Source organism: Rhinichthys klamathensis, unplaced genomic scaffold (assembly GCF_029890125.1).
Source record: "Rhinichthys klamathensis goyatoka isolate OS25496 unplaced genomic scaffold, OSU_Roscu_1.1 h1tg000109l_1, whole genome shotgun sequence".
In the NCBI taxonomy this organism is placed as follows: Eukaryota; Metazoa; Chordata; class Actinopteri; order Cypriniformes; family Leuciscidae; genus Rhinichthys; species Rhinichthys klamathensis.
The window spans coordinates 955,980-982,525 of NW_026606647.1; the positions used below are offsets into that span (position 1 = coordinate 955,980).

At 38.5% G+C, this 26,546-nt stretch overlaps 2 protein-coding genes across 2 annotated transcripts in view; one reads left to right on the top strand and one right to left on the bottom strand.

Annotated features, from left to right (window-relative positions):
- tnfrsf18 (tumor necrosis factor receptor superfamily, member 18) overlaps positions 1 to 26,546 on the top strand; it is a 343,660-nt gene that overhangs the window by 151,027 nt on the left and 166,087 nt on the right. The gene's annotated exons all lie outside the window — the stretch shown is intronic.
- The window catches only part of LOC130087431 (RNA-binding protein 5), a 31,144-nt gene continuing 17,418 nt past the window's right edge, over positions 12,821 to 26,546 (bottom strand). The window contains exons 13-23 of the mRNA XM_056253721.1: positions 26,416 to 26,480; positions 26,191 to 26,314; positions 16,175 to 16,272; positions 15,784 to 16,080; positions 15,532 to 15,675; positions 14,548 to 14,619; positions 14,088 to 14,324; positions 13,861 to 13,935; positions 13,593 to 13,669; positions 13,437 to 13,488; positions 12,821 to 13,339 (exon numbers count right to left, since the gene is read on the bottom strand). Of these exons, the coding sequence (XP_056109696.1) occupies positions 13,247 to 13,339; positions 13,437 to 13,488; positions 13,593 to 13,669; positions 13,861 to 13,935; positions 14,088 to 14,324; positions 14,548 to 14,619; positions 15,532 to 15,675; positions 15,784 to 16,080; positions 16,175 to 16,272; positions 26,191 to 26,314; positions 26,416 to 26,480 (1,334 nt within the window). The 3' untranslated portion in view covers positions 12,821 to 13,246. The remainder of the gene's footprint in view (positions 13,340 to 13,436; positions 13,489 to 13,592; positions 13,670 to 13,860; positions 13,936 to 14,087; positions 14,325 to 14,547; positions 14,620 to 15,531; positions 15,676 to 15,783; positions 16,081 to 16,174; positions 16,273 to 26,190; positions 26,315 to 26,415; positions 26,481 to 26,546) is intronic.

Below are 26,546 nucleotides of genomic sequence, written 5' to 3' on the forward strand. Positions count from 1 at the left end.
TTTATTTATGCATGACACCATGGACACCTTGCATTGCATGTCAGCCTCCAATTTTCTTGTGTGAAACGGTAGTCTGCATTTCATGTTATGCTTGATTTACAGTATTTAAAACACTGCAATACGTTTTTAATTGCCTTTTGTTTCCAAACCTGAAACCTATATATTACAGTAAACCTTCCAAGACATTTAATATGTTTATATCAGCTAGGCTATCTAATGCACTTTTCCCACCACAAAACAAAATTTAAAGGACCGGGAGGCTGTACTGGAGTCCATGTCAGTGCACATAAAGAAAGTTGACATTTGAACCTTTAATCCCAAGGAATAATGTCAAGTTTTGACCAGGACTGTAATTCATTGCACCTTCAGAGTCATTTAAGAAGTGTATTTGTAGAAATACGAAAATGAAACGTAAAAGTTTGGGAGATTGAAGTGAAGTTCCGTTAATGTTTATGTGTACTGAAAATGTTTTGAACCTTTAACCTCCATGAAAAATACAACTTAGAGAACAAATCCGCTAATAATATTAATAATAATATTTTTTGCAGAACATTTTTTGGTGAAAGTACTGTACTTAAATATTTTAAATTTGAGGATTTTTATCAAATAAACCATCATGGCAAGGAATTTTGAAGATACAGAAAACAGAAAAGTAATATATTATATAATAACATACTTGGGTTTAAAGCACTTTAAGGCTATATTTTTATAATTTACCTAAAAAAATAAAAAATAATGCATTAAATATAAAGTCCACACAAATAGTGTACAATAAAGCAAAATGGTTAACTCTCAAATCCAGGAGAGCCCTCGTGTTTTTACATGACAAAGAACCATTTTGAAAGCAAACCTATTAATGGTGATTGTTTGCTATTCATTGCTAGAAAAAGGAAGGTTCTCTCAAAACAAAGTAGTCTGAGGAAGGAAGAGAATGTTCCAGCTTGAGGCGTTCTGTACGAAAGGTTAGAATAACTATATCATGTTCACACCAGCAGAAAAAAATTCAGTGTGGTGTAATAAAACAGAATGATCCTAATATCGAAGCTATAATGGTTCTATCTATCTTATCTGTCTGTCTGTCAATCAATCAGTCTGTCTACATATATGGGTACTTTAACAACTTAAACAATAAAACCCTAAAATTACTGCTCACATAATACATAAATTTTAACAGAAGATTGAATGCAAGCGCTTTTATAAAACTATAAGCTTCACTTTTCTACTTTTAAAACCTGGGGGAAAAAATGGAAATTCATTTTTTTTGGTAATCAACATTATTCCGTAAATGCTTTCAATTGAACCTACATTGTATTAAACTCTAAATATTCCAACCAGATATTCCTGATACTTATGTAGCACATTTCCTTTAAAGCTGACCACTAGGGACTGAATGTTTAACCAGTCTATGTTCAAGCATGCCGTGGTCTGGTTTCTGATATGTTAAGTTTAGGTAATGGTCTAAAAACTAATTATGGGACGTTGCTTTAGTTTAGCGGGCGAGTGTTGTAAGCCCTTTTCAACACTACCTTGATTCGCTGCTCATTTAGGGGCCCGGTGTGGTTAGGTATTACCTTTAAATGCAACAGTGGAGGCCCCCCCAAGTCCCAGCCATCATTCAGTCTCACATACACACACTCACGTGTGTGCACACACTGATGGGCCTTTGCCATTAGTCAGTCGTCGCACCGCAGAATTGCAAAACGATTGAGCAGCTGTTTGGGGCTGTGGAAGAAATGCTACCATCTGGGCTTAACCTCCAGGGCATTACCACCTCTTTCCTCCCACAGAGTCCAGAATATACAAACCAATACATGTAAGCTAACATGCATGGGACAGCTTCCATCTAACAGCTAGATGTTGTTACATTTCCTGAAAAACTAAGTGGTGCTTGCCCATGCAAAACTTGCCGTTGTGAAGGCGTGAAGCCAGGGTTTTTGCTATCCAACTGCTAAGGTATTCTGATTGTTTTAGTTGTTTTTTACTTGTTGCTATGTGGTTGCTAGGAGCTAGTTGAATTGCTCAGGTCAATGCCAACATGGAGAGGTTGTTTTACATGCCCTCATCCTTAAAAACCAAGCATAAATCTATGCAAAATTAAAGAAAATATGACCCAGAATGCATTCCATGGAAATGCATTCCAACAGGGAAAAATATGGTTTACGCAGACCATGTTTCATGCAATTAATTACTGTCTGCTAAAAATATGAAACCATCAATTGTCCGAAGACTATAAAGACAGACAATGTCAAACTAAAAAGTCATGTTTCTAGCTTATTTCATGCTTTTCTTTTTCTTTTTTTACTTTTCAACAACAATTTTTTTTTGATCTCTCTTGGATTGTTTCTGAGTAGATATAGTATAATCTTGCTGAAATAATTAGGACTGTATGCAGAAAAAAACAACAACATTTAAAACCAGCCTATAAGCTGCTGGTTTGCTGGTCTTAGCTGGTTAAATATAGTCTCTTAAAACCCCAAAACACCTATAAAACCAGCAAAAACACCAGAAAACCAACTGGTTTAAGATGTTTTATGAGTTGGTAGGATCATTTGCAGCATAAAAAACATTTGCCTATAAATAGAGATTTTTTTATGGAGTTTTGGTCCAACAAAGAAATTAAATTGAATAAACTATAAATAAATAATTGAAATAAGAGCGTTAGATGGAGTGGAGATTGAGAGAAAAGGGGCAAATGGACAAAACAAGAATTAAATGTCTAAGGGGGAGAGCAACAACCTTGCATTTCCCCAATATATCTATGTAGGCCAGCGGGACAGACATCTCTACCCCCAGTAAATGACACAATGACAGATTACTGAGAGCAAACAGATAGAGGGGGGAGAACAAAAGAGCATAAAATCCATACATCTCTCATAATGTTTTTGCGGAGCCCTTTCACCCAAACTCATCCCAGGATGGCATGATGACAGACTGCAGACCTTCATTCTCTCCTTTCCTCCCCTTCATTTTTGCCTCTCACTCCTCCCTGATGGTGCTAGTAAAAACTAGAGAGATGGTGCCATTAATCTCCTGTCAGAGAAGATTATACTTGATTCCAAAAGGCTAAACAAGGTTAAAGACATGCTTCACTTGCTGAAAGGCCGATGTTAACAGCCAGGGCGCACAAAGAAAGTTACTTTGGTTTGTTAGCATTTATCCGTCTTGAACTGTGGGACGACACTATACTTGCTGATGAGATAAATGTGGATACTGACACTGGCTGTCTTTATGACAAAGAACCTCAGAATAAATGTGGAAATAAAGGTAGTGTGCGGTTGGGAAAAGGACAGAAGTGTCAACAGTCAAAATGATTTGCTCTTCACAGCATCGTATAACAAACACATTACTGAACCATCACTGCCTATCATTTGCACCTTGTCTGACAGTGACGTATGGAGTCAAAGCGTTTCATTAATAAACTCAGAAATGAGATGTATACATCTGATCGGAGGCAAAAAAGTAACAGAATATTCCAAATAAGCAGTCCTGCGTTACAAGGCAAATGCAAACTGCTGTATTATTTATGCCTAAATGAAGCTGACAGTTACAGAAAATGGACCGCGAGATCAAAGCTAGGGCAATAACTGCAAATATTCTGATTTATGAGGGAGTCAGAAACTATTGCAAAGTCCTCATGATGACTGCAATAAAACCAGCTGATGACAACTGGAAAAAGACAATGAATACGTGCAAAAGAAATAAGCTATAAGTTAGCATTTGGCTGAACGCTGCTTGCCAATTGGCCAAAGACTTGATTCATTTCTTAATCACGGTTTTTGAAGCTTTTTCCAACTGTACAAGCAAATGGTTTCGTGAAAGGATTTGAATTACAAGCCCCCTTTAAATCAAAGGTCAGAAAAAAAAAAAGATGTGAAATTTCACAGATATGAGCACTGAAACGCATCGCTTTAATTTAGGACAACCAAACGATAGGCCATCCTATTTTAATTTCATACGATATTCTATTTACAGATTCACAAACGGATATCCGAATATGAATAGCAGCATGGAGCAAAAGGTCCTCATGTATTACAAACACTTCAGCTAAAGGTTTGTTGTAATTGTTTTTTTTGTAATATCCAAGTTTTATTGTTTAAAACAATCACTTCAGGAAGTTTGAACCATATTCTGTTTAAATAATTTGATTTACTTTTGTTAAAAAAATACAGTCATTAAAATATGTTCATTTAAAAAAATAATGAAAATTTTGATAAAAGAAACATTCTGAAAACGTATTGTACTGCTTAAAGGAGATCCCATTATACAGGTCCTTCTCAAAAAATTAGCATATTGTGATAAAGTTAATTATTTTCCATAATGTAATGATAAAAATTAAACTTTAATATATTTTAGATTCATTGCACACCAACTGAAATATTTCAGGTCTTTTATTGTTTTAATACTGATGATTTTGGCATACAGCTAATGAAAACCCGAAATTCCTGTCTCAAAAAATTAGCATATCATGAAAAGGGTCTCTAAACGAGCTATTAACCTAATCATCTGAATCAACTAATTAACTCTAAACACCTGCAAAAGATTCCTGAGGCTTTTAAAAACTCCCAGCCTGTTTCATTACTCAAAACCGCAATCATGGGTAAGACTGCCGACCTGACTACTGTCCAGAAGGCCATCATTGACACCCTCAAGGAAGAGGGTAAGACAGAAAGAAATTTCTGAACAAATAGGCTGTTCCCAGAGTGCTGTATCAAGGCACCTCAGTGGGAAGTCTGTGGGAAGGAAAAAGTGTGGCAAAAAAACGCTGCACAACGAGAAGAGGTGACCGGACCCTGAGGAAGATTGTGGAGAAGGACCGATTCCAGACCTTGGGGGACCTGCGGAAGCAGTGGACTGAGTCTGGAGTAGAAACATCCAGAGCCACCGTGCACAGGCGTGTGCAAGAAATGGGCTACAGGTGCCGCATTCCCCAGGTCAAGCCACTTTTGAACCAGAAACAGCGGCAGAAGCGCCTGACCTGGGCTACAGAGAAGCAGCACTGGACTGTTGCTCAGTTTTGCATGTCATTCGGAAATCAAGGTGCCAGAGTCTGGAGGAAGACTGGGGAGAAGGAAATGCCAAAATGCCTGAAGTCCAGTGTCAAGTAGTGTCAGTCAGTGATGGTCTGGGGTGCCATGTCAGCTGCTGGTGTTGGTGCACTGTGTTTTATCAAGGGCAGGGTCAATGCAGCTAGCTATCAGGAGATTTTGGAGCACTTCATGCTTCCATCTGCTGAAAAGCTTTATGGAGATGAAGATTTCATTTTTCAGCACGACCTGGCACCTGCTCACAGTGCCAAAACCACTGGTAAATGGTTTACTGACCATGGTATTACTGTGCTCAATTGGCCTGCCAACTCTCCTGACCTGATCCCCATAGAGAATCTGTGGGATATTGTGAAGAGAAAGTTGAGAGACGCAAGACCCAACACTCTGGATGAGCTTAAGGCCGCTATCGAAGCATCCTGGGCCTCCATAACACCTCAGCAGTGCCACAGGCTGATTGCCTCCATGCCACGCCGCATTGAAGCAGTCATTTCTGCAAAAGGATTCCCGACCAAGTATTGACTATTGAGTGCATAACTGAACATAATTATTTTAAGGATGACTTTTTTTTTTTTGTATTAAAAACACTTATTTTATTGGTCGGATGAAATATGCTAATTTTTTGAGACAGGAATTTTGGGTTTTCATGAGCTGTATGCCAAAATCATCAGTATTAAAACAATAAAACACCTGAAATATTTCAGTCGGTGTGCAATGAATCTAAAATATATGAAAGTTTCATTTTTATCATTATATTATGGAAAATAATGAACTTTATCACAATATGCTAATTTTTTAGAGGACCTGTATTTTAAATGCACACTTTGTAACTTTGGCCCTCTAGCGGTAAAAAAAAACTGAATGCGTTTTGCGGATGAACGTTGTTTTGGTTGTGTTTCGGTTCTGCCTGACTGTGCGGATGAATATGTTTATCCACTACTCATAAAACATTTGAGGCTTAGGAAATATAATCAGTTTAGAATAGATGGAAAGGATCTTTAGCTGAATAGCTTTATACCCATTAATCGACATACTTCCTTAAAAAATAAGTCCAGCACAGCACTACAACAACCAATAATGAAATAGATAGCCTAATGCTTTACAATGCACCAGGGCCGGCTCTAACCCTTTGGTTGCCCCCCCCCCCCCCCCCCCCCCCCCCCCCCTCTTAAAAAAATTATAAGTATTTATTAAACTAAACATGCTCTTATAGTTACTCAAAAACTTAAACAATAAATTGTTCATACAAATGCTACAAAGAACGTTCAGGGATATTTATATCATAGTTGCATTGTACAACTATATTTTATCTGACCATAAATAACTTTTAGTAGATAAATTGCAACTACTACCACTACTAGGCCTACTATTATTACAATCTATTGGGCTGCTACAAGGTTAAGGGGGTTTCGGGGGTATTTCCCCGTAAGAAAATTTTGTGCATTTTAATGTTAAATTCATCAATCTGGTGCACTTTGAGAGTTCAAAACTAAAAGCTCCAACCCATATTCAGTGTGCAAATTGAACAAAGAAAAACTCAAACCTCTTTTAATTACAGCGTCTGTCTACACTACTACATAATAATAGATATAATATTAATCCCATGACAGTAATTGCCATAGGCTATATTGTAAAACAAATGCACTGAAAAATAAAGGAAACTTTCATGAGTATTGTACAAATTTCTATACTTGAAAGTAAGTTATATATTTGGAAGTAACCCAGCGCCGCCAATTAAGCAAAACAAAACAAAACGAATGGGTCACCGATGTACGAGTTTTATGGGCCGTTAAGACAAAAATAGAAAAATAAAAGTATGAGATGTATGCACTGATCTAGAATGACATTATATAGATCAGTGGATGTATCGGCCCAAAAAGCACGTCGGGCCCGCGGGAATCTCCCGGTTGTCCCGATGGCCAGAACATTTTACACCTTAATGGATGAGATGAGAAGACTTACCTCTATACTGGGCTTTCTTTTTATCTTGTTGCTTTCTCCGTTTTCGTCCCTGTGCACCAGAGGGTTTGACCGCTTCATTTTCGATCAGCGCGCGCAGCAGCCGAGCACTTGCCTAACGTAACCATAGAACGTAACGTAACGCAACTAACCCAATTCCCAACTAACCGCAAATTTCTCTATTTACAGATATGAAGACACGCAGCTTGTCTGAGTTAATTATGAAATGTAGGACAAAAATAATGTTTTCGGAAGGCATCTTTTGTTTTGGTGTAAATTCACTAACACTAACTGCCAGTAAGCTAACACTGTAAGCTGCCAGGAGTGCATAGACGGTTTTTATTCACTATTAATATAAAAAGCCTATTAATATAAAGATTTTTAATACAAAGGATTTTTCTAAATTTAAGTTTTAAAAGTATTTTCGTGCCGTGGCTGTGGGGGCGGGAACGGCATTTATTGTTTAGGACTCTAACAAGCGTCGGAAGGACTGACTTGTTTCCTGCCTGGAAACAAATGCTGTGACGCCAAACCCCCTCATGGAACGGCGTGCGGCGTCATGTTTACAACAGTGACTGCTTTTCGGGATCAACAACGTTGGATTTCTAAAAGAATGTGAAGTATGTAAAGTTCAAGTAAAGAGTTTTACACACCGGACATTTGTAGGGACATCAACGTTACATATCAGACCGTTACCATTTTGTTTGTTTAAATGGGGAAAAATCGAAGATAACGTTGTCAGTAGACTATGGAGTGCCGCAAGGATCGGTGTTAGGCCCTCTGCTATTCTCAATATATATGCTGCCACTTGGTAATATTATAAGAAAACATGGAATTATTTTCCACTGTTATGCTGATGACACTCAATTATATGTTTCATCAAGGCCAGATGAAAACACTAACTCATCAAAATTGACAGAGTGTCTTAAAGATATAAAATGCTGGATGACGCATAATTTCCTGCTACTAAATCCAGATAAAACGGAGGTATTACTTGTTGGTCCGAAAAACTATCCACAAAACCACTTACAATACAACTTTAATATAGAAGGATGTCCTGTTACTTTATCCTCTACGGTAAAAGATCTGGGAGTTATACTAGACCACAACTTGTCTTTCGAAAATCATATTTCATATGTTACAAGAACAGCCTTTTTCCATCTTAGAAACATTGCTAAATTACGTAACATGCTATCTGTTTCCGATGCAGAAAAGTTAGTTCATGCATTCATGACCTCGAGACTAGATAACTGTAATGCTTTATTAGCCGGTTGTCCTGCATCCTCAATAAACAAGCTACAGTTAGTGCAAAATGCAGCCGCTAGAGTTCTTACTAGGTCAAGAAAATATGATCATTTAACACCAATTTTATCATCTCTACACTGGTTACCTATCAAGTTCCGTATCAATTACAAAGTACTATTACTGACCTATAAAGCCCTAAATGGTTTAGCTCCTGTGTATTTAATGGACCTTCTATCGCCCTACAATCCATCGCGTTCTTTAAGATCACTAAATTCGAGGCTTCTAGTCAATTCTAGGATATCTAAGTCCACTAAAGGAGGGAGGGCGTTCTCACATTTAGCTCCTAAACTCTGGAATAGCCTTCCTGATATTGTTCGAGGCTCTGACTCGCTGTCCCAGTTTAAAACTAGATTAAAGACGCATCTTTTTAGCCAAGCATTTACATAATGCTTACCTTTTATAATACTGCTGAATCAGATCAAATGCATTTAATACTATAAAACTTGAAGAGACTGTAGGTTATCTGTATAGGTTGCATAGTATTTGCAGTCATTACGTTCCTGTGTATATTGCGTGAATGATGGGTGGTTGGGCAGATATTGTGTTGCGGTAGGCAGTATGCCATACGGAACCGTTGTCCACTGAAACTGCCTATTCACGCACCAGTGGGGCTCGACAGCCTTAGTCAACGGGTTGGCGCGTATGGTTGGGTTGCGGAGAGATTGTGAGATTGTGGTTAGGTCTCAGCAGCAGGAGGGACGTAGAGGTCAGTAAGCTGGGCTGAGTTGAGTGGGGGACGGAGGGGGGTGATTTTGGGACGCAAGAGTCACTGTCTTCATGTTTTGTCATTTACGCCTGTGTTATGGAAATCATCATTATGAACAGCAGCTACGCTAATTATTTTCCCTTTGCTTTTCTGCTGTTATCTGCTGTTACGCGAGTCCCGAGAAAATGGCGTTCGTCAGCTCCAGTTTGTATCCAGCCTCTCACGGTGACTTCAGATGCTCCAATCACAAAGCCTATGAAGTGACGACTCTACACGGGCGATATGGACTCTCTATGGTGGACGGCACTGATCCTCATCAACTCGTCTTAAGACCGGCGTGCATACTTGGACTTCCAAAAATACTCTAAATGTTCCGATCCAATCTGACTTGTAATGCTGCCCGAATCATGCACTGTTCCTTCGTTGGCCAGAGGAGAACTGGCCCCCCGACTGAGTCTGGTTTCTCCCAAGGTTTTTTTCTCCATTTTGTCACCTGATGGAGTTTTGGTTCCTTGCCACTGTTGCCTTGGCTTTTGGCTTGCTTAGTTGGGGACATTTAACATTTAATATTCAATAATATTATTGATCTGCCTTACTTAAGGTGGACGTTGACGCAATTTCTTTTAGAAACAAACTTTGTTATATTGTTTTCATGTTATCACTGTGAAGCGCTTTGATACAATCTGTATTGTAAAAAGCGCTATATAAATAAAGGTGACTTGACTTGACTTGACATTTTCACACCCGGAAACAAGACATTGAACAAAACGAACAGTGATTGGTTGGTTTACATGTCAGTCAGATGGCATCTGGGTGGTCCTTGGCCAATTAAAGCTGATAGGTCTGGCTATACACAAAACTACACACCTGCACTTACTTCATCAATGATCCAGAAGTTCGAATTCAATCTGCAACATGACATCATGACTTTGTTTTTGGTAATTTTACACTAGCTATTCCTTCAGATGGAAATTATTGCAAGTAGCAGTTTTAACATTAAGGGTTCTGATTTAATGTAGTTAGATCGTGCTGATACTGATTATGATTACATATTGTGGTGGGATCATTTTCCGCTAAATAAACTTGCGGTCAACCCCTGGAAATCACAACTGAATGTAAACATTTGCGCAGTAGGCTACTTATTAAATTGAGATTTCTGTGGGTTTTTCTTTGAGTTTCCTTCAGTGTTTGAGCTGACGGATGAGGAACGGAAGAATTGGTCCAATGAATCTGGGGCCTATCTGATGGGGAATTTACATTTGTATACTTATATATAAAAATTAAATGTAATGAACAGATCAGTTTGCACATCAAGATGGTCTATGGCAGTACTTTGAGAGAAAAAAAGTGGCATAATAAAAAATAAAAAAAGAACCTCAAAGCACACACATCCCAAAACAACCACATTATTTGGAAATCAAGTCCTAATTCTAAACAGAATGAATTACGGCTTTAATTAAAATGCTAAAATAATTGCTTCCTCTTGTATTGTTGGTTCAGCCCTGCACTCTGACTGTGTTGTGTATTTTCTGAGGGCCATCTCAAGGCTGGCCAGAGACCCCATGCAGCTCCCGCTCTATGTACAAGAAGCAGCTTTGGCTGGAGATAATGAGGCTCCCCGCACGCTTTTCACAGTCAGTCCTGCTGCCTCTGAGGACTCGAGCCGCACGTGCAGTGGGTACAAAACCCCAGACCCCCACATTCATCTTCACCGGCCCCTCTGTATCTCCACTCTAATGGTCTGGACTCATCTGAAGGCCAAAGGTAATTTGATGCGCTCTGCAGTAATGAGGATGGTGTTGCTGACATCTGGCCCACTAAGGTGCAAGACGACAAGCGAGAGGATACAATGATGGATTACAAAAATATTGAGGACTGCAAAGTAATACAGAGGAGAATCTTTTCTTGTACATGCAGAAAATCTGGTAGGACTGGAACTCCCTTAAGCCATCACAGACCTTTGGCAAATAAAGAGGAAAGAAGGTCAAACCGTGAAGCCAACACTATGCATTGTTGTTCGACTTTGCTGACAGATGCTCAACCAAACATTTGGAACGTATTTGTTTGACAATCAGCAGGGTCCAAATGTCAGACATGGAAAAAAGAAAGCATTCCAGGTGGAAAATTAGAAACAAACATTTAGAAATTACTTTTTGTAATTTAAAATGTCTATTATAAAAACCGCTACATATTTGTATGTATACAGACACTTTTATGTGTAAAGGCCACATACTATATATTATCTCATACACAATTTAATGCAAATTCAAAATAGTATCTTTATATGTAAATAATATTAATATTACGTTAACTTTGGCAGCCCTATATATATATATAATTTTTTTTATTTGACTTTATGTTTGAGCACATTGATTGCAGATTTCAATCTTATTTTAGCTGTAAAATTTTACACTGTGAACTAAAGGAAAAGTCTCACCCTGGGACACGTTTTCTAGACTTCTTTAAACCATAGACACAGAAACAGGCCAAGAAGTATGTATGGGAACAAACTCTGAGAAGATTCAATACGACAAAAGTTCTCCCCTTCAAAAGAAGCTGGCTGAAACGGACATTTGCGAGCTCTCCTTTAAAGAATGACTAATTAAAAAGCAATTTCAGATGACAACAACCATGAGGAGGAAGGAAAGCAAGCCGACCTTTGACATGCTCTACATTATACCATGACTACAGGCAAGAGCCATTTACACATCAAAGCAGATTCTGATAAAAAACAGAGTACTAAAATTTGCTCTGTGGAGATCTAGACGCTGTGTCCATATGTTATCCTAACACAAGTATTATCAGCTTTACTCTGTGACTGAAAAGGGAGGTGGACGTGTAAAAGAAACCTTTTTGGGGTGCATTACTCTTTTTCCTTTTTTTTTATGGTCCTACGCCTGATCAATCATTCAAGCATGACTGACCAAAACAAACAGTCCACATTCCTCTCTTTCAACAAGCTCAAACTCAACGGACAGAGACTATTTGTCCACTAAGAAAAGGATCAAACACTCATTGAATGTCAGGGTAAGGGATCTTTTTATTGCAGGTTCTGCTGATGTATTTCTTGCTGCCGACTTCTATAGTACCTTCAAACATGTGCTTCAAAAGTTCATGTTGTGCACACAAATGTATTTAAATGTAAATGAGCAAGGAAATGACAAAATCCTGTTCCTACAGAGTGCAGATCTAACCCTGATCAAACACACTTAACTGTAATTATCAAGTTCTCCTAAAGATCTCAGTACCTGGATCAGTTTTGTCTGATCAGGGTTGGAGCTGAACTTTGCAGGAAGGTAGATCTCCAGGAACAGGATCGGGCAGCCCCGAGTCAGATGCTTAAAACATGAAGACTCATGTTGCATAGGTTTATTGGCTCTAATAAACTACATGATTCAACATTTTATAACAAAGCACTAAAAGGTTCAGCGAAGGCTGTAGAACTTTGAAATTTAATCTCTGCCTTTGCATGCAATGAACTAAAGCACGGTTTACTGTCAATGCATCACTTTCAAGTTTAACTCGAGGCACTCTTTTACAAAGATGAAATTCAAGACTGCATGAGTAGATTCATTCTTTCAGCATTAGACATTTCTGAGGTGCGGCTTAATGTGAAATTGAAATAGCAATGTTGACAAAAGTTATGTACTGCCACCTGGAGGAGGGTGTAGGAAAAAAGGCTCTATCCTCTTTTAGTGATTCCTGACACTTTTGAGACATTCACAAGTAGTAAAAACATGTAGAATCAGTTAATGTAAAAATAACACGTTAAAAAAAATCAGTATATAAAGACAACAGACTAACTGTATTATTTTCAGTCACATTGAGGCAGTTTATTGACCCAAGGACAAACTACAGTAATGTTAAGCTCCTTAATTCAAATATTTCCTTTTACAAATGAAATACTACTTAAATTTACTACATAAAAAAGGGGGAAAAAACATGGTACAACATCAAATTAGGAAATATTTTTTTAAAAAGCCCTGAAGAATAGAGCTACAAAAAGAATGATTAAACATAAGAGTACATTTGGCTGCAAGGAAATAATAACTTTACACAGGCACACGTCAACATTCACAAAATGAGGGGTCAGTCACAATAAGCTTCTCCAGGAATTTATCAGTTCAGAGAGTAAAGCCTGGAATGAGCTGCCAACAGACCACACAACACTGTGTGTGTATGTATATATATATACATGTATTCACAAATTCTTTTGTGTTCATTCATTTCACTGTCAGTCTAACTCATTGAAACGTGCAAACATGGCCTTCCGAACCGCCTGCTTGTATGTGGCATGATTCCAGACGACAGGTTCCTTTTTCTTCCGCTTTAGTGAGTGAGAAACAAGAGGGAGAGAGCAGATGAAATCAATGACCCCTTAACTGCCATAGCTCAAAACATCCTGTAGCTGAATAGACACTCACCTCAGCGGTTTCTAAACCCAAGCCTGGTCTCTCGCTGCCTTTATGACTGTCCCTGTAACAACACCACGATGTGCCACATGTCAATATACAGGTATGAGGGTCCATATCAATGCCAAGTTTAAATGAAATGTATTAGGATTCTGAAAAATCACAAACCTTGAGGTGCCGGCCCACGTGTTTTGCGGCTTTCTTCTTTTTGCTTCAGGTGAACCGTTCGACTCTTTAATTTTCATCTAAAAGACGGGGGTTCAAAATGAGATTAAATCATTTCGTTGCAGACTACTGTGAGAAAACAATGAAAAATAAACTTGTATTTCAGTTAAATATTTATTTTATAAGTCAATGCTGACCTGAAACGATTAAAAATCTACTAGAAACAAGAAATTATTCAGATGTACATAACTGACAAAGGGAAAAATGATACCTCTTTTTCCTGATTTTCTAGAGCCTCAAGTTCTCTCTTTGACCTTTTGATTTTTAGGTGAATCTCCATATTTTGCTAAAATACAGACAAGAACAATGAAGAGGTCAAAACCTCACCCATACGTTTTTAAAACTAATTTAAAACATTTCTTCTCAATAAAATTTTAATAATCGCATTATGTCAACAGTCCTCAAAGACCATTTAAGTTTTAGTCAGAGATTTGGTACCTTATGCAGGTCTGAGAGCTGCTGATGGCGGAGCAGAGCGTCTTTATTAGGGAACTGCCTCCTGCACAGAAGGCACGCCATCTTCTTCCAGTCCGTCAACCTGTCCTCCTTCTCATCAGCCTGCGGCTGGCTCTTTGTGGGTCGTGCAGCTTCTTGTTTCTCATGTTTCTCTTCTTCCTCTTCGTCGCTGCCTGCCCCGTAGTCGGCCGCCAACATGCCGAGAGAGCCCATGGGCCGCTGCCAACACACAGAGGGAGAGGGGGGAGTTTTGCTTTGATCTACAATGACACTCACTGTAAATCTGCTTTAGTGTGGGTTATCAAATAACCTTCATCAATCAGTGTCAAGGTGATGTGTGTGCCCTTTTAGCTGTTTGGAAAAACTGAGTCTGAATCCATGAAGTTTGTTTGTGTGCATTTTAATGTGTGTTGTTGTTGATACTAAGACTGTAAACTCTCACCTTTGATGATTTTTCATCTTTTTGTTTTGGAGGAGCAAGAGGCTTCTTGAACAATTCATCTGCACCAGAGACCTATATGAATAAGGAAACAGTATGGAAAAATAACAGACAAAATGTTTAAAATAAAGATTTTAACTTAGCTAAAGTTTATAAGGCGGTTATAGACCTATAACTGATGGGTAGAATCAGACACTGTTAACTGACAATTTACTGAATTGTAAAAACACGTGTCTGGCCTATTGCATTTCCATTCTTTATCAACGAGGAAGCTAAAACATGCAGGTAAAAAAAGATGAGCAAGGATTGAAGAGAAAAATGGAGATTTTAAAATGCAGTCCATTTAAATAATTTATGGGACATTGCAACACACAACACTCCATAAGACTAAAAATACCATGTTAGAATATTTTGCTGACAGATAAAAAATAAACATGGCACATACAACCCAATCGGTTTAAGTGAAAGGCAATGATTATTTTTTGCACAGCCACTGGAAAGAGTAATGAGAAACACTACATTTTTTTATTTTATTGAATAAAAAGTGGTTTGTAGCAAGCAATGTGGTTGCTAGCAGGGGGCAAATTACACAATGGCCATCAGTCACGGGTGCACTTATGTTCAATTATCACTCAACTCTGCACATGCATTCTAAACAGTTCAATTATGTTTTGCTCCATCTATGTAATAAATGCACAGCCTTTAATGAATGAGGTTTTATAACATTTAATTCAACTACTCAGATAATGTCAATGGTATGCATGACCCTTTTCAGGGGTGGCCAAAAATTACGATTTAAAATCAGACAGAGCTAGATATCGAAATCACAAACAGTCTGTGCCAAAGATATTTAATTTAGTATGTAAGGTTTGAGGTTCTTAACTCCGATTGAGCCATAGCAATAGGAATATTGCCTGAGCAGAGTCACCATACCTTATTTACAACATATTTTTATGGACAGGAGAAAAAAAGAAAGGGTTCTCTGACCTTCCTTTCAAAGATGGCGAAGGCTGCATCAGCAGCCTTTGAAGGCCTTTGGTCATCTCCAGACTTGAAGAGAGGTGAAGGAGCTCGTACGGTTTCTTTCTGCCTGTTCTGGATTTTCGCCCATCGCTCCATGTCTTTCATTATCTGATGATCAGATCCAAAATTACCACACAGATTTAACACAGTGTTTTTTTTTTTTTTCATTTCTTGTAAGGGACATAACATGTGATGCAATACAAGTGATGTTAATACCTTAAAAGCTGCTAAACTTCTGGGCTTTTCCTCCTTTTCCTTCTCTTTTTTTTCTGCACGTGGGGAAGGTTCCTCATCCGCCCGCACCTCTGCCCCGGGCTCTGGAGCCGCCTCTGGAACCACCTTCACCTCCTCCTCAGTGATGGGCGTGGCTATAACCTCAGCAACAGTTGCCACGGGAATACCAACTTCAGGGGGTGGCTCGTGAACATCAGTGGAAGAGCTCTGGACTGGGACGTAGGTTTTTGTGGCACTATCCCAGTACAGGTACTGTTGATTCTGAGCATCGTAGAAATACTACACAAGCAAAAATACACATTACGTCAATGTACACTGTATTTTATTCATATTACACATTTAGGAGAATTACAGGGCTATTTCCTGTACTTACCCTTGAGTTGGGATCATAGTACAGTGTAGTCAGGGGGTCATAGTAGAAGCCTGATGTAGCATCATAAAGGAAGGCTGACAAATCCGGAGCATCAGATCCTGCAATAACAGGAGCACGATTATAAGATCAGATCAAAAAGGATCTTCAACTAGGGCAAGTGAATACTGTAAATATACTAGTGCTGCCGCGATTAGTCGACTTAGTCGACGTAATCGACCATGCAAATTAGTCGACGCCCATTTTTTTAGTCGACGTGTCGTTTTACTATTGACCGCATATTTATTTTTGGTCTCCCGTCTCAAACGGCTCACTGTAATTCACCTCCACACACCAGTCTGTGCGCTGTGCGCGCCCTGCTGGTTAATCTGCCATCCTCTTCCTTCCCCCTCCCCCCTTCACTGCTTTGATATGCCACACTGGGCTTGTTTGCTGCGGTCCGAGCCCGCGCGCGATTGTTCCCGGCGCCCCCGCAGCGTTGGTCTGGTTTCACACTCAACTTAATTCTACCGAACCCTGGTGTGTTTGCGTGCATTTTACGCAATCGCAAACGTACACGGCGCATGATAGAAAACAGAACGCGGGTCAATATATATATATATATATATATATATATATATTAATTAATTCTGTGCTATTATGCGCAGCTGAGTGAACAACACAGGTGCTTGTGTCGCATAAGGTGGCCTTCTGCTGCTTGCAAATGGACTCTTTTGAGGAGACACTTTTCCAAATGTGTTGCCCTGATTCCACGGGCTAAGCACGAATACACTGCAGACTCGCTCTCGCTCGTATCCAAGGTAAATCATCAACACTATCATCCCTTACAAGTGTTTTATTTAACTAAATACATAATCAGCTAAAACGCGCACCCGAGTCCGTGTTGCTTTCACATTCACGCGAACCGCGGCACGGGCCCGGCATGCACGCAAGTGTAAAACGAGAGCTGCATATCTGCGTGCCTGCCTGCTTTCAGCGCGATTTATTAGGCAGAGCTAAGCGTAGTAGGCTAGTCCAGACTCTTTCAATCCAATTCCAATTTATTTGTATAGCGCTTTTCACAATACATTTTGTTTCAAAGCAGCTTTACCTAAAATGCATGAGTGCATCTACTTTAGCCTACAATTCACAGTGATGTTATCAGTTATGCATTTCAGAAATGTACATATAAAAATGTACAGTAAGCTAATGTATTAATTTAAGGCAGAACAAAGAGCTAATTTAAGTAATGAATACATGCATGTTTGTTAATAGAGGATTAGATTAGGACTCTGACTAATGGTATAGCCCAGGGGTATTCAATTAAAATTCTAAGAGGTCCAGTTAGAGAAAATTTCATCAAGCAAAGGTCCGCAACATCACAATGACTAACGTTATCTAATGACTAAGCGTTATCATTCAGTGCCACAGCCTAGTAGTTGTATAAAAATATGTAAGTAGCCTAGTCAACAGACGACTGTCAAATAAAATAAAAGTCCAATTCAATAATATTTCAACAATATTTATTGTCAGTTTATTGAACTGTAGGGATCATAAATAATAAGTACTCTAACAATAAATTATCAATTTAAATAAAATAAAGGCTGCATTTAAAAATAAATGATAAATAAATAAAACAAAACAGAGAGCTTTTGAAAAATGTGCATCTCAAAATAAAGTGCTTAATTTTAGAAAAATTAAATAAAAAGTATAGCTTGAGTTTCCCTTTTACTTTTTAGTTAACTCCCTTTCACATCTTAAGTTTAAATTAATTTTAACTTAATTTTAACATTTTATAATAAACAATCTCAACACATATTAACAATTGAACAGCTTTAACACCTCCTTTTCTCTTTCTTTCCCTTTTATATCCCACTTCCCCACTTTCTCTTGCTTAGTGAGAAAAGTGAGCCCTTGCTTGTCCGGCCAGGATTTTAAATCTGGGCTGGAATGGTGTTAGGGCCATTCTCATACACATGTGTAGGTGCTCGTTGGTGAGCCTGGATCTATATTTGCTTTTAATAATGTTCATTGTGGAGAAAGCTGCCTCACAGTTGTATGTGGAGCCAAACATGGTAAAGATGTACAAGGCTACTTTCCTCAGACCTGGGAAAGCGGTCTCTGAGACCATTTGAAGCCAGAAAGTGGCAGGATCCGTTTTTCCAAAATGCTCTTTCAAGGCCACATCTGCTTGGAGATCGACCAGTTGCATCTGGAGAGGCCCAGCATTTGCCCACTTGAAGAGCAGTGTGACTTCCTTTGAGAACCCCCTGAGATCTGTGATGAGGAATTGGTTCTGAATGAACAGGGTGAGCTGCTGTCCAAAGCTGAAGCTGTCAAAACGCTTGCTGAAATTTACAATCAGCTTGTCAACAAAGTCAACAAAAGAAGACACCTCTCTCTCACCCTGAACCTGTTCCTTCACAGTTGGGAAGTGTGCACAGTCTCCCTGCAGGTCTTCCGTAAACAATGCAAGTTTCCTCTGAAAGGAACGGACAGCTGTCATCAGATCACAAACTGAATTGTCCTTGCCCTGTAGCTTTAAATTCAGTTCATTCAGGTGTGAAGTGATATCAACCAAAAAAGCCACAATATCCATCTTCTTGTCATCCTCCAAAAAGAGAGAAAATGTTGCTGCCTTCTGGCTCTTCAGCTGTGTCAAGAAAGCTGCGATTTCCCCTCGGATATACCAAAAGCGCTCCAACACCCTTTGCTGAGCCATCTTACATTGTTGTGTAGCAGAAGGTCATCAGCATTTGCATCAACTTCTCTGAGGAATTCCCTGAGCATGCGATGCTGATGGGAAGAGGAAGCTCTGAGAAAGTTTATCATTCTCATCATTGTGTTCATCACCTCAGCATACTCGTCTGACAGGGTGGAGCACAGGACTGACTGATGAATTATGCAATGGTAAGAGATGAGTTGAGGATTGTCCTCTTTCATTCTTGCCACAGCTCCTCTCTCTCTCCCTACCATGGTAGGGGCTCCATCTGTGGTTATTGAAACCACTTGTTTCAGCTCTATTGCCCTCTTCGTTAAAATCTCCTTTATGGCCAGGTAGATGTCCTCTCCTCTTGTACTGGTCTGAAGGGGTGTGACACCTAACAGGTCTTCACAGAACTTTTCCTTGTCCTTGTTAAAGAACCTTACAAAAACTAACAGCTGAGCATTGTCAGACACATCAGTGGACTCATCTACAGCTAAGCCTATGCATGGTGCCTTGTGAATTGCTTCATCCAGCTGAGCTAGCACATCCTGGGTTAATATTTCTGTTTTCTTTGTGGCTGATGATGCTGACATAGGTATTTGCTTGATTTTTACACACGTCTTCTTTTTGTTTTCCCTCAAGTAAGGTTTCAGCTACCGCACTCATGCATTCCTTGACAACCCCTGCATCAGTAAATGTTTTTTTATGTTGGCCCAAAATCCAAGCAACTTTAAGGGAACATTCGTTAGCACGTTGTTGGGCAGTGAATGAATGTGTTAGGATTCTGCTGGATCGATCATATTGGGCTTTTAGATCGTTTATTTTCTGTGCCCTCAGTGCGGATTTAAGTGGGTATGTTTGGTCAAACGATTTGTGCTTTGTCTCATAGTGGCGCTTCACATTGCCGCTCTTAATAATCGCGACAGTCTCTGAACATATGAGACATACCGGTTTTGAACTGCCCGTGGGAAGAATGAACATGAAAGAATCTGTCCATTCTTGATTGAAAGCTCTGTTTTCGCTGTCCACTTTTCTTTTTTTTAGAGCACGCCATGTGAAACGTCGTCTCTCTTTCGTCTCGTCTCTCCCTGTGTGTGTGTGTGTGTGTGTGTGTGTGTGTGTGTGTGTCTCTCGCGCGCTGACTCGAGTAGCATCACATGACGATTTACAACGCATGCTATTGGTCTGTGACTTTCCTGGGCCGCGCTAAACCAGTACCATAAATGCTAGAAAAGCTGCGCAGGTTAAAATAGAAACGCTCCGTCAAACGTTAATAATTCTCAATAATGTATGGGTTATTGGTCCGGGTCCGGACAGAACGGCGGCTGGGTCCGGATCCGGACCGCGGTCCGCCTATTAGTGACCTCTGGTATAGCCTAATCAGGGTATATGCAGGAATCTTGAAGTTAATTTTAATACCTTTTCAAGACTTTTTCAAGACCTCCTCAATATTTTTTAATACCTCACCGCTAGGGCTGGGCGATAAAACGATAACGATATGTATCGCGATAGACACGTGATCGATATCAATAAAAAATGTGTTCGATAAAACGTTCGATATTTTTTTTCTTCGTCGGAAGAAACCACAGGTTGCGAAGCAAGTTTGGTTGCATTATCAAAGGCACTCGCTCTCTGGTAACCTAGCAACGTAGGGAGTGACACGCTCAGGCAATCATGTAACGTGTCAGTTTGGTTGCGCCATCGTTGTCTCGTGCTGCTGGGTTCTTCTTCAGTAACCGGCGATTGATAAGCAGAAAATGAGTGCCCTTCATCTGCATGCCATGCAGGCTAGAATTGCGAAACATTATTGGATAATTCGCTCTATTCGCGTTTGATGTGAACACAGCATAATGAACAGGCTGCGATGTCAAGATTGCAATGCTGGAGTGTCTGTGTGTGTGTGGCGAGAGAGAGAGAGAGAGTAGGCACGGGCGCGAGAGAGAGAGACACGCGGGCGCGATCGAACAGTGGAGACATAAAAACATACTCCGTCATTTTGTTAATACAGGACATCATTCAGTCTGCAAAGTGTTTACTTATATTTGTGTAGGCCTATACTCGCAATAAAACACAACATTGTGCTTTTGTCACACTGTATTTCTTGTCAAACTGTAACCTACAACTGTCACACACCGTTTTAAAAGCAAAACATATTTATCCAACCCCTTTGTAAAACAGTCTGTGTGTTCCATCTTTTGGACATTCATCATATCGCATTGGTTTTCATTTCTTGTCCTCAAAACAGAGCACTAATCTGTTTATTTTTAAGTTACACGTTGATTAAAAAAGAAAGTGAAATGTGTTGGTAGATTATTTTATACGGAAATCAATTATTTATAATTCTGCTGAGAATAAAGTTAGGGTTAATTAAAATTAAGGAAAACAAATATATTGATCTGAAATATAGCAAATTAATTTTAAATTCATTCAGGTACAATTACCAAACATATCTCATATCTATCTTTTTATTAGTTTAATTAATAAACCAATTATATAAAACTATTATCAGTGCACTATAAATAAACTGGTTCTATGCCTTTATTAATAAAACTTATTTAAAAAATACAAGGCTTAAGACATTTATAAAAATGCCTTCTATATTTCTGTTTTGCTTTTCACTCCATTGTACCGAAATCGTACCGAACCGTGATGTCTCAAAAAAAAACATCAAGCAGGGGGCACATACGATCACAAACCCCCCTCACCCACGTCCCGCCACGCCACTGCCACCTTTTTTACTCTGAGGAGTTTGCAGGTCTGATTGTGAATTTAGACTTATGTTTACATTTTAATTATTTGAGTTTTCCATGGTTGTGTTGACATTTCTGTCTTGGGATTGTAATCAGAGGAAGGTTAAGTTTAAAATAAAAATGTTTAAATGTAATATATATTTTTTCTCCTGGTCCTTATTTTAAATGGGTCATAAAAAAAATCAATAATTATCGATATCGACCGATATGAAACACTGATATCGTGATACAGTTTTCAGCCATATCGCCCAGCCCTACTCACCGCCACTTCAAGCTGTAACCATTTACATCAGTGATACTTTTAACTTAACAGTTTTAGTTTGTAAAAAAAAAGGCTATAGACCACTATGATAAAAAAAAAAAAAAAAAAATAGGCTGGGATAGTACATCAAAGCAGTTTATTAAAAAACAAAACAAAACTTTGCTCCACCCTCAACAACAATCATGCTGACATGTGCCTCAGTTCTTCGTTTTAAAAAAAAATAAAAATGACTAAATTCACACACTTTTACGATGTTTTTGGGACTCAAACTGTTGGACAGCTAATTCAGAAAAAATTAGGGATGCACCAAAATGAAAATTCTTGGCCGAAACCGAAAACCGAAAAAGAGGAACCCAAGGCCGAAAAAACCAAAACCGAAACACCGAAAGAAATTATGCCAATTATAAGTACCATTGCAATTGCATAAATTAACATTTTCAAAGAATAAATCAATTACAAATTATGCAAATATTTATTTAGCACAATGCACAGTATAAAATAAAATTCAAACTAAAATGTTTAACTTGACCCCACTCATGTGTACATTAAATAATAATCTGCTGGCCTGCAGAAAGGTTTTAAAATGAAATGTTCTCTCATAAAAACAAAGCCGAGCACGAACTTCTCATCACACCAGCACCCAGTTTGCACGTCTAAATTAGTTGATTACATTTTAAAAATGAGCATACACTAGCATAAAAAGCCATTTTAATGAACAAAGGTCCATGTTTAATACAAATGTACACGAAACTTAATGAAATATGTTTAGTGAAATTAGAATATATTTAAGAGAGCGTTAATTTAGTACATATTCCTATACATATTTTGTTGTAATGTCACAAGTAATAATCTCAGGGTTTACTGGGTTTTACATGATTATTTTTGTATTGGTTATCTTTCTTCTCACCGATTCCTGATGGTTAGAGGACAGTTACTTGAGTCGTCCCCTGTCGTTTCAAAGAATAGTACAACGGCGAGCGCGTCAAGTATAAACGCCTCGACCGTTTGGAGAGGTGCGCGCGCTGTCTGTGGAGACTCGCGCTGCAGAGGCAGGCGAAAGTATAAACATGGCTTCCGTTCTCCTCGCGGGTTCAGATATACTGAAATACGTCCACACCGCAGACATGTTGCTTCAGACAAGCACGTGCAGGTCGCGGTTTCTGTTTGCGTCATCACAACATTTCGGCCGTATTGTTTCGGTGATAAAAGTTTTTCGGCCGAAAACCGAAAATGCACTTTTGGGCTATTTTCGGCGGCCGAATATTCGGTGCATCCCTAGAAAAAATACTTTCAAAATTTAAGACTTTATAAAGCCGTGATAAGACTTTTTAATACTTTTTAAGGGTCTTAATTTTCCCAAAATTGATTTATCACCTTTTAATACTTTTCAAGACCCCGCGGATACCCTGCTAATGGAAATGCAGATACTTATGCTTAGATTGTTAATACATAATGTTTTCCAACAGGTGACATTTTATATTTTGGCCCTTCAGTTCAAAATAAAATGGACACAACGAAATGACAAACAATGTTTTTTTTTAATTAGTCGTTTAGATTAGTCGACTAATCGAAAAATTAGTCGAAAGATTAGTCGTTAGAAAATTAGTCGTTAGTGGCAGCACTAAAATATACATCTATGCACACTATTTTGAACATTATTGAATATTATAATTTACTGTGCCTTATTATTATGCATCGAGTTTCTTAAAGACCACAACATTGTAGGGGTGACCCCGAATAGTCGAAGATTCGATGCTTCGATAGGAGGAGCCTGATTCGACTACCAATCTCACGGTCGAATCTTCGCAGATGTGTTATTAAATGAGGATTATGTCATTTTTGCTATATGAGTGTGCTCAATGTCTGATTTCACATAGAACTACTGGTTTTCTGTCAATACGTTAATACAGCCTATTATGATAATGCTGTCAATAAAAATGTGCAAAGAAAGAAGCTTTTAATAAATATTTTTTAACTGCGTGCAGCGTGAATAAATCCAAACACCCCGTGACAGATTTAAGTTTCACTTTCGATCCGTGACCGACAGAGGAGCGTCTTGTCGGCAGGGATTTAAATCTTTAAAAATGTCTGGGATAAGAAAATCTAAAGATGCACACCATCAGAAAGGATACTCTCCAAGGCTGGATTTAGCATCAGGAAAACCATGATCGCACTTCTGCCGGCCAACGTTAACAGGTTGGTTTTCCTCAGGACGTTCTAAAACGCTTAACGTGAAAAAAAGCTTTTAAAACGCTTAAATGACACTTTTACGTGCTTAATGTATGTACACAGTAGGCTACACACCTTAAGAAACCATTCCATGTGCAGATAAGCAGATGAACCCAGAATATGAACGCAACGCGTTTCTCCTTTAGAAAGTCACAGCTTTTTCTTTAACGGTTTTCTATGGGAGGAAAAATGCTTAACGTAGCCTATAATAAAACGCGCTGCGTTCATATTCTGGGCTCATCTGCTTTTCTGTAGGCTATATAGTATGCTTTATTAATAAGGTGTGTACAGAATTTGATCTTTTAATATAACAGTTTTAGGACAAAGCCGTTAAGCGTTTTTCACGTTAAGCGGTTTACAATGTAGGCTATTTTATCCGCGCACACAATTTGAAAAGACTCAAACGGACACAGGCCGAGTGAAAGACTGGATTTTTTTTTTTTGATCAGGTATGGGTACAAGTGATTTCAAAACATTTCAGCCGGTTCTACTTCTAATTTGATTTTTGGATACTGTGAAGTGTGAACACGTTTAGCTAAAAAGACTGCCGCTCCAGTTTAGCGTTTATTGTTGTTTCTGCAGTTAAAAAGACAAAGTTGACAATCCTGGCCATACTTTCGTTATTTTAATAATTTCTTTATTTTTATTTTATTAATTGATCACTCAGGGTGATCTAATATAACTATTTGTGACTTGTGTTTTGAATATTGTTCCCCTGCACTTTAGGCATTTTGCACACATTTGTTCTGCTTCTTGTGACTTGATTCTGACTTATTTCGTTTTGTATTTTTATTTATTATAAATGTATATTGTGTTCTTAATTGTTGATTATTTTTCACTGCATCGATGTTGCGCTGTAGGCCTACATAGAGCATGCTCCTACAGGCAATTCAGCCGATTTAATTTGATTTGCATGTGAAATGCAAATCCTATCTGCAGTGTGGCCTTTCTGCAGTTATTTATGTTATTTCTTAGTTTTATTGATCCAAAATGTTTTTATACATTTTCTTCTATATCTTTTTGTGATGTTCTGTACATCGCGGCGTTAAAATGTTAAAGCCCCGCCCCCTCCCCAACACCACACACATGATTCGACTATTAGTCGACTATAGGCAGGACTTCACGAATCTGATTCGACTATGAAAATCCTTAGTCGGGGACACCCCTACAACATTGGTATGGCATACATGTTCAATTCATTTAGTTTCAACTGTCTGCTTTATTAAATCAATTCAAAACTCTGATTCAACTATGCATTTGAGTCATTGCTAAAAAAAAAACTGACCCAACTGGCATTTTTTATGTATTCAAATGTTTTGGAAAAATATGTTTAAGAATATTGACAAGATAAAACAAAAGATAAATTATTCAAGTATTAATAATTAATTATTATTATTGTTATTATTAATAATAATAATGATAAAATATTGCATATTACCATGTAATGCTTTATTGGCACATATATTTATAAACAAAACTCCATTATAAACTGCTATAAAAAGCAACGCAACTACCACCTTGACGCTTCAACAAGTTCATAAAGAGATTGTAAAACTATGAATCGAGAGGTTTAGGCTAAAGCCTACATTCAATCTGTTCATTATATAAAGTGATTGTGTCTCTTCAGAAAATTCGGACTAAACCATTAATTTCATATGGGTTAGTTGTACGATCTCTTTATGAAATTTTTTGAAGCGTCAAAATGGTAGTCGCCTAGCTGTCAATGGAGAGTAAAGAATTAGCACAGGTTTTATAAAGAATATCTTCATTTGTGTTCCGAAGATGAACTAAAGTCTTACGGGTTTGGAACAACATGAGGGCGAGTAATTAATGACAGAATTTAAATTTTTGGGTGAACTAACCCTTTAAGCCAAATAATATACTTATAGCATTATATAATTACTGTAAAAAGGCTGAAGAGAAATAACATAAGATAGCAAGCCCTACCCCTTCACCCAAATGTTTTAGCGCAATAAACATTATACTAACAAAAGAGTACCAAAAAGTACCATCAAATTAATGCCATTGGCAAACAAAGCGTTTCCAAGCGCTCCACAAAACATGTTAACCTTTAAACTGAACAGTGCCATACCGTAGCTGTAGCCGTCAATGTTGTCTGCAGCTCCAGGGAGAGCAGCGTCAGATAAAGCTGCAGTCTGGTGCTCAGCTGTCTGGACTGACTGCACCATTGCTGTTGTCTCAGAATACATCACACCCTGTGCAAGCCTGAGAGTCAGTTACAGTCCAAAAACCAATCTTTCCTGGCTTAAATTGGCCACCCTGTCTCAAAAATGTGCTAGTATAACAAGAAAATCACCTGTGTAAAGCTTGAACTCTGCATTGCAGCTGATGACAATGTGACATCCGCTCCCATTGGGTTACCTGCGGAAAGTCCCACAGAACACATCTAAATATACTATGCTACAATCAATTTCAAAACCATAATAA